Source organism: Protobothrops mucrosquamatus, unplaced genomic scaffold (genome assembly GCF_001527695.2).
Source record: "Protobothrops mucrosquamatus isolate PMUCROS unplaced genomic scaffold, P.Mucros_1.0 scaffold750, whole genome shotgun sequence".
Classification (NCBI taxonomy): Eukaryota; Metazoa; Chordata; class Lepidosauria; order Squamata; family Viperidae; genus Protobothrops; species Protobothrops mucrosquamatus.
The window spans coordinates 186,217-195,284 of NW_015387021.1; the positions used below are offsets into that span (position 1 = coordinate 186,217).

Consider the following 9,068-nt stretch of genomic DNA (forward strand, 5'->3'; position numbering starts at 1 on the left):
ACTTGCATTATTCCTTTTCTCTGGGAACTGAAAGTTGCATATATGGACTTCTCCCTTAATTTTATCCTCACAGCAACATCCTTATGAAATAAGCTAAGCTGAGAAAATGACAATCTCCCAAACTCTGAGTTCTGTTGTTGAAAGGAGAGTTGAACTTTGATTGTTGTGATTTAAGTCCAATACTCTTAATTACACTACAGTATACTAGTTTTGTTGAAATGATCTTTTTATAACCATTGAGAATTGTCACATGTGTTTCGACTTGGAATCTCAAGAACACATTTTTAAAAATCTGTAATTAATCTGATATAGAGACTTGGCTGAGAGATTATTGTGGATGCGTAAAAAAACCAGTAATTTGGATGAGAGATGCTTTAGAAAAATATTTTTGCCTTAAATTCCAACCTTTAAATTTAATTACATTTTCATTAATAAAATGTCTATGACTTTATATCATATCTTGTTCTTATTTAAGTATTGCATAAAACTCTGTATGGAACTTGACAGAATTTAATAAGCACATAAAAAGTATAAACATTTGCTTAAGATTGAGTAATATTTAGTAGCAACTTGAAAAGAGAAATCCACCCTTAACATTTTTTCATTGTGTTGAAATTATTTTCCAAAAGTGTGAGCTTTATGGTATTGCCACCAAAAATAAAAAATAATCCAACGATTGACACATTTCCAACAATTTATAGAGAATGAATTGTCTATTTTTAAACACTGAAGTAATATACCATCAATAAAATACCTATCACCAATTCTCCCCACGTATGACATTGACCACAAATTTGGTACTTTTTCCATTGATTCTCCCATTGTTGCATAGTACAGGTCCTTGATACAAGGAGCTCAAAAAAGAAATAAGGGTAAAACATCATTGGAATGAGGAAAAAATAAATATACATGTAATAAAACTTGGAATTTCATGGGGATGATGTAAGCTTTCTACGCTCATTTATTGGGCAGGAAGTTTCCTTAAAATCAGTAATGATTATTTCTAATTACATGAGGTTCTCAAGTTACAACCACTTGTTCAGCAACTGTTTAAAATTATAACAGCTCTGAATGAGGGGGACTGCTGGCTCAGGAATTCTGGGAGTTGAAGTCCACGAGTCATAAAAGAGCCAAGGTTGCCTACCCCTGACCTAGCTAAACCATGGAGTCATGTGATGGCATACTTTATGACTGCATCCCTAATTACCACAGTCCTGGTCCCAAATGCCGGTGTAATCCAAGGATTACCTGTACTGTAATTTCTGTTATTATATATATACATTAAATTGAGTATCCTGTACATTACATAATGTATTTGAGATATATTTGTTTGTTTTGTTTATTAGTTACAAGGGTCCATTGTTGGAAGATGGAGCTCTGACCCTGGCAGCTTCTGGTGGAGCCACTTCTCCTGAATATACCAAGCTCTGTGCTTGGTTGGTTTCAGAGTTAAGACTGTACTGCAAGCTAGAGGAAAATGTACAAGCAACTAACAGTGAGTAATCAGGATCCCAGCATCATTTATACCAGTGGTGGCGAACCTATGGCATGCGTGCCAGAGGCGGCACTCGGAGCCCTCTCTGTGGGCACACATGCCGTTGCCCCAGCCTCACCTCCCCCCATGACCCCCTCCTCACCAGCAGCCCTCCTGGAGGAGACTCGCCCCCGAGCGTGGCCCACGCAGAGCAGCACAGCCAAGGGCATGGCAGCCAGGCAGTGTAGACAAGACTCTGCCCTCACGCCCCATCGCGCACAGTTGATGCTGCGGGGCGTGGGCAGAGGGTGTGGCTACCATGGCGCTGCTGGGCTGCCTGGGCGATCTGCAGCAGGCCCTGGAGGCGGTGAGTGGCCCTGCGGGCAGGTGGGGCGGGGGCGGGGATGGGGTGGGGGCGGAGCGACGGGGCAGGGGGTGGAGCGGGGGCAGGGCCAGCTTTTGGGCACTCAGTCTCTAAAAGGTTCGCCATCACTGATTTATACAGTTATATAATTCTTACTAATCTTGACATTATGTATCTCCTTTGGTATTAATGTAACACTTTTTTGTGCTTTGTGATAAAATAACTACAGCGCTGCAGCTAATAAAAATAATTGCATTTATGTGCATACATTTATTAAGAATAAGCAAAAAAAGGTTAGTTTGCTATGGAATCATTCATTTTCTCTCCTTGTTCTCGGTGCTTTCTAGTTTTTAATTTTATTAGAAAATTTTATTTGTGTTTTCAAGAAAACTAATGCAATTTAAACTTCATTAATCAACTTTGACTATTGGCTTGGACATTTAATAAGCGAACCTTTATAACTTTAAAATATCTCTTGTCTTAAGGTCCAAGTGAAGCAGATGAGTTCCAGCTTGAAATCAGTGGGTTATTAGGTGAAATGAACTGTCCTTATACAACACTAACTTCAGGAGACGTCACCAAGCGCCTTCTCAATCAAAAAAACTGCCTCCTGCTCCTCAGTAAGTTAAATGACACTTCGGAAAACAATAAAAAATGAAGAAAATAATTATATAGTTAGTATAGTATTCTTGAAATGGTGGTACTATTAAGCCACTTTTGATTTTTAGAATTACAGAAAGGGATTAATGGTAATTGGAGAGAGAGTGAAATTGGATATACTGAAGCACCAGTTTTCAAATCCTATGGGTATAATGGAATAGTAAATTGAAAGTTTTGAATGTTTGTTTAATTTAATTAGGAACGGGCAGTGTCCTGCTTGTCCTGTTGTTAACAGCTTGATTCTTTGGTCTGTAGACACAATACATTTTCATCAATGTTTTGCTGTTTGTACCGGGGGAACCTAGATTTATACCTTGCTGGAAAAGAAATAATTTAACACTAAGATCTTGTACTATCCTGCTTTGTTAGTTGCTCTTATTCATAGGATGGAATAACATCAACAATATTTGAGTAGCACTGTGCTATGTCCCAAGTAAATCAGAAGTCTAAAGAAGAATTTCTAACCATTGCACAGAATGTAGCCACAGTATTGGTTGTTGACTCAAAATCAAAATCAGTACATTTTCCCCTGCTTGTTAAGAATAAAATTTGCTGGCAAGATGATCTGCCTTGACAGTTAAAAGAAATTCACAGGTGATATTATGAAACAGAAGGTTTCTCTGTAAGGCTGCTGATCTTTAGTCATCATTTTTGTGGTTTAGATTATAAACTGTTCTTGAACGCACATTTTTATGGTTGGTTTATGAAAAATACATGAAAATAAATTTTCATTTCAGCTAGGTGATCTCCACCTTGTTCAATTTTCTTTAATATTCTATTTATAATACCATGTTCTGACTCAGTAATTAATTTTTCTCTGATCTCTAGCAGATTTGTTACTGGCTACAGAGTTATCTTTAGGTCATCCTATTTAAGGCTGTTGTTTTATTTAATCATTTCTCACAATGTAGTTGTAAAATTATATTTTTGGCTTAAAAGTAGTACTCCTCTTAGACTTTTAAAAATGATCTCTGCTGTACTGAATGGTAACTTTTCATCTTTCAGCATACCTCATCTCAGAATTAGAAGCTGCTAGAATGCTGTATGTAAATGCTCCCCCCAAAAAAGCTCAGGAAGGTACTGGTAGTGAAATATTTCAGGAATTAAAAGGCATATGCATTGCTTTAGGCATGTCAAAGCCCCCAGCCAACATAACAATGTTCCAGTTCTTCAGTGGAATAGACAAAAAGGTAAGAATAAAAGGCTGAATATACAGTAACTTTCTAGTGCATAGGTAGTAATTACTATGGCATATTATTCTGGAAAGATAATTAAAATAGGCACAAATTAAGCCTTCTTGGCGGAATGGGAATAGCTATAACAATTGTAGCAATACTACCAAAAATATCATTATTACTTTAGGTGGCTCATTTTAACTGGCAGGGATATCAAAAAAGATGCTTTAGAGATTATTGCAGTGTATGTCCAATTTGGCTTGTAGAACATGGTGTTCAGATGCTACGAATAAACTGTTATTTCTTCATAATTATCACCAACATGACAATTTGAAAAAGAAAAATTCTTAGTTTTAAGGCTATTCACTTATTTCTTGCTAAGCTAATGCAGGAGTCTCCCACATTTTTTTCTCCAGAATTGCTTGAAATAAATTATAAATGTTCTTGAACTGAGGTTTTTCCTGAGGATTTTAAAATATATCATTGATGTAAAAAAACAAACACGTGATCCCCTGGTCCTTCTACAACTTCCAAAACCCATAGGAGAGGCTTACTTTTATAATGCCAACCAAAAAGATACAAACATTTTCTTCAGAATCATCCAGTTTGGTACTGATCCATGTGAGAAAATGTAGTAGCTACCATCTTAATATTAATTTTGTAATAGAAAATGAAGAGAGGTAGTAAATAATTATGTTAGGCTCTGTTAGATGCTCAGCAGATTTCATATTGTACTTACGATTGCTGGAATAAAGAAGCTATTACCCATTTTTGAATACTATAGGTAAAATCCATTTATTTCCTAGTTCTGTTCTTTGAAAACTTTTCCCTTAAATTTGAATTTTTGCTGTGCTGCATAATGTGTTAACAACCATATTGACATGCTATGGATTTTATATCATTCTTTTATTTTGATTTCATACGTTTTATTTTTTGAAAGCATTGCAACATATTCCTGTTCTTTTATCAAGACAATTCCTGTACTGTACCATGCAATTGATATAAAAAAAATATAATGTCTCATGGAATTCTTTAAAATATAATAGAAGTTCCATTTGAAAGCAGAGTGAGAGGGGTAATTCCTCCTCTGTTCCTGCAGCCCACCATTCTTCAAAAAAAAAAAAAATGTTCTGGAAGACTGGGTGATCATTTGGAACGATTGTTGGGAGAACAAAGGTAGTTGAAAAGATGAGATAGCCCTGAGCAGATCTTGTCCTGCCTTATGTTGATTATATGTAAATCTGACAGAGAAATTTGAGTATCTGTATATTTATGCTTTTTGTTAATATAATCCACTTATACAATTTATTTTGTTGCAGTTGAAAGAAACATTAGCAAAGGTTCCTTCAAATCATGTAGGAAAACCTTTATTGTCGAAACCGTTGGGTCCAGTCCATTGGGTAAGGATTTGCTTACAAATCTCACTACTGGTATTTATTCAGTGGCACTTGTCATGCATTTGTATTAAAAGAACAAAGCATGTGATATGCTTTTTTTAAAAAAATGAAAACCCATCATGTTATTGTCAGTATTTCTTGAACAGTGGGCTGGGGAGGAGGTTGGGATATACCAGCTAGTAAGGGTATACTACATGTTATGGAATTTTTCCCAATGTGGCCATTGGAATATTATTTAGCTGCTCTATTGTTTAAACTCTGGTTAACTTCCTAGAATTGTGTACCATGTGGGTGGCTATAAAAATTGAAATTATGGAATACATCAGACTGATTTTCTGAAAATATTTAGGGATATTCTTCATAGCATTGAAAATTAAACTAAAAACTGTTCAGATTGTAATGCTTTGCAAAGAAAAGGATACGGGACAAACATGCTTCACGCTAACACTGTTTCATTTGGAACAATAAATGGTTGGTTCAGGGAAATGGGTCAAGTCATTCAAAATAGAAAAAAAAAATAAAATTCTGCATCAGAATGTAACTCTTCGAATTTTGGCGGTTAGATGAAATTCCAAACATCATTCTAAATTTTAGAGAGAAAAAGGAAACAAAATATACAGTATGTAAGGACATCGATTCTTTGCTGTCCCACATTTTCAACCCATGTTATGATTATGAATTCTTAATGCCTCTGAATAAAGGAGAATTGGACATTTTATGTTCCAAGATAATCCTATCTGAAGACTGTTATTACTAGTGGACTTTGGGAGGCATTCAACATGCTAGTTGTTACGTACAAAGCCCTTTACAGCACAAGTCAGATTACCTGTGTGTCTGTAATCTTGAGTTATGACGGCTTCTCTAGTAAAATCTGACAAGGTTGGCATGCTTTGGGTCCTGTTACTTAAGCAATGTTATCTATCGGAACCCAGGAGGCCTGCCTTCTCTGTAGTCACTCCCACCCTTTGGAATACCCTTCCTGAGATTTGACTGGCCCCGTTCGGTAGGTGTTGAACATCTATTTTCCTTATGGATTGGGTCCGAGATGGTCTGATCTATTGAATGAGTTTTTTTCCCCCAGCACTTGTTTTGAATTATATTTTTATACTTTGTGTTGTTAGGTAGCTCTTATTGACTTCTTATTGTTCATTGATTATATATGTGGTCCTGAGTCATGCCAAGTAGGGCAGCTGGATAAATTGATCAAAAACAAAATTTTACAATATAATGTCATAATCAGATTTATTTAATGTTGCCTTGGAAGACGTCGCATTGAAAATTGCCTTAGTAAGATCACACTTAGAATACTTCATCCAGTTTTGGTCATCACATTCTAAAAAGATGTCGAGACTGTGGAAAGAATGCAGCAAAGAGCAACAAAGATAATTAAGGGGCTGGAGGCTAAAACATATGAAAAACGGTTGCAGGAATTGGGTATGTCTAATCTAGTAAAAAGAAGGACATTATAGCAATGTTCCAATATTTGAGGGGCTACCACAAAGGGGCTGCCACAAAGAAGAGGGGATCAACCTATTTTCCAAAGTATCAAAGGCAAGATAAGAAAGAATGGATGGAAACTAATCAAGGAGAGAAGCAACCTAGAACTAAGGAGAATTTTCCTAACCGTGAGAACAATCACTGGAAGATTTTAAGAAGAGACTAGACAACTGCTTGCCTGGAACAGTATAGGGCAATGGTGGCGAACCTATGGCACATGTGCCAGAGGGAGTACTCAGATCCTTCTCTGTGGGCATGTGCACTGTCACCCCAGAGTTCCAGAGTAGCAAGCAAGTGATGTTTGGAAGCATTTGGAAGCAATGGGACACTTAGTGAGCGAGCAAGCAGCGTTTGGAAGCATTTGGAAGTGACGGGGCAGTAAGTGATGAGTGAGCGAGCAAGTGGCGTTTGGAAGCTACAGGGCAGTGAGTGAGGAAGTGGCGTTTGGAAGCGTTTGGAAGCGATGGGGCACTGAGCGAGTGAGTGAGCGAGCAAGTGGCGTTTGGAAGCGATGGAGCACTGAGTGAGCAAGTGACGTTTGGAAGCGACGGAGCATTGAGTGAGCGAGCGAGCGAGCAAGTGGCGTTTGGAAGCGTTTGGAAGCAACGGGGCAGTAAGAGTGAGCGAGCAAGTGATGTTTGAAAGCGTTTGAAGCTACGGGGCAGTGAACGAGCGAGAGAGCAAGTGGTGTTTGGAAGCGTTTGGAAGCGACGGGGCACTGAGGGAGCAAGCGAGCAAGCAAGCGGCATTTGGAAGCGACGGGGCAGTAAGTGAGCAAGTGACGTTTGGAAGCTACGGGGCAGTGAGTGAACAAGCGAACAAGTGGCGTTTGGAAGTGTTTGGAAGAGACGGGGCCCTGAGGGAGCGAGCAAGCGGCGCTTGGAAGCGTTTGGAAGCTACGGGGCAGTGAGCGAGCGAGCGAGCAAGTGGCATTTGGAAGCGTTTGGAAGCGACGGGGCACTGAGTGAGTGAGTGAGCGAGCAGGCGGCGTTTGGAAGCTACAGGGCAGTAAGCAAGCGAGTAGGCGGCGTTTGGAAGTGATGGGGCACTGAGTGAGCGAGCGAGTGAGCAAGTGGCATTTAGAAGCGACGGGCACTGAGCGAGCGAGCAAGCAAGCGGCATTTGGAAGCTACAGGGCAGTGAGTGAGCGAGTGGGCAAGTGACATTTGGAAGCTATGGGGCAATGAGTGGGGGAGAGACGAAGCGAGAAGCCTTTGAAAGACATGGAGGAGTGAGTGGGGGAGAGACCGGGTGAGAGGTCTTTGAAAGAGACAGGGGAGTGAGTGAGAGCGAGTGGAGGCTTTTGCGAACAAAGTGTGAGTGAGTGAGAGAGGTGGCTTTTGCAAGTGAAGGGTGAGAGAAAAAGGGAAAAAGAAAAGACATTGACTTTTTTAATTTTGTGTTTTTGTAGACTCCAAGTCTTGAACACCCAAAAATGAGTACAGCAAAAAAAACAAAAACAGATAGTGGAAGATCATTCCAAGAGGCCTGGACAGAGTCATTTGGAGTGATTGAACGCAATGAGAAAGCATTATGTATTCTATGTAATGAAAATGTTGCGTGTTGCACATCAGGTGTCAGACGGCATTTTGACACCAACCACAAAAGTGTTGCCAAACTTGGTGAAACTGAAAGAAAAGAGTTTCTTGAAGGGAAATTGAGGAAATATCATTCCCAGTATCTTAGTTTTTTCAACTATCTTTCTAGAACAAAACTGACAGCTGCCAGTTTTCAAATTTCACTGTGCATAGCAAAACATGGTAAGCCCCTCTCTGATGGGGATATTATCAAAACAGCCATGTTGTCTGGGAGTAATTCCCTTTTTCATGATTTCCCAAACAAGGATAAAATTATTCAACGCATCTCTGGGATGCCACTTAGCAGAAATACTGTTAAAGATCGAGTCCAGCGCATGGCAAGTGATGTTAGTCAGCAGCTCACCACTGACTTACAAAAGGCAGCCTGTTACTCCATGTGCTTGGATGAAAGCACAGATATAAATAATCATGCAAGGCTAGCAGTAATTTTGCGTTATGCTGTTGGTGACATCATGAGAGAAGAGTTGGTGAAACTGGTGTCTTTGCCTGAAAGAACACAAGGGATAGATATCTACAATGCTGTGATGGAGGCTTTTTTGTCACAAGACATAAGACCAGAAAAAGTGGTTTCAATTACTAGTGATGGGGCACCTTCTATGGTGGGGGCAACATCTGGTTTCATACAGTTCTTTGTTAAAGAAACAAAACATCAAGTCATTCAGTTCCATTGTATTATACATCAAGAAGCTCTTTGTGCCAAGGAGAGCAGCAAAAAATTTGACGATGTCCTCAAAGATGTCACAAAAATGGTGAATTACATCATGGCTCATGCTCTGAATTTTCAACAGTTTCAAGCACTTCTTGAGGAGGTTCAGGCACAGTATAATTGTTTACTTATGTACAATAATGTCCGGTGGCTGAGCAGAGGACGAGTCCTGGAGAGATTTGTAGCCTGCTTGGATG

At 39.1% G+C, this 9,068-nt stretch overlaps 1 protein-coding gene across 1 annotated transcript in view; it reads left to right on the forward strand.

Annotated features, from left to right (window-relative positions):
• Positions 1-9,068, forward strand: part of FAM98A (family with sequence similarity 98 member A) — a 21,012-nt gene that overhangs the window by 4,081 nt on the left and 7,863 nt on the right. Inside the window, exons 3-6 of the mRNA XM_015818490.1 lie at positions 1,347-1,495; positions 2,324-2,458; positions 3,504-3,688; positions 4,993-5,073. Coding sequence (XP_015673976.1) covers positions 1,347-1,495; positions 2,324-2,458; positions 3,504-3,688; positions 4,993-5,073 — 550 coding nt within the window. The remainder of the gene's footprint in view (positions 1-1,346; positions 1,496-2,323; positions 2,459-3,503; positions 3,689-4,992; positions 5,074-9,068) is intronic.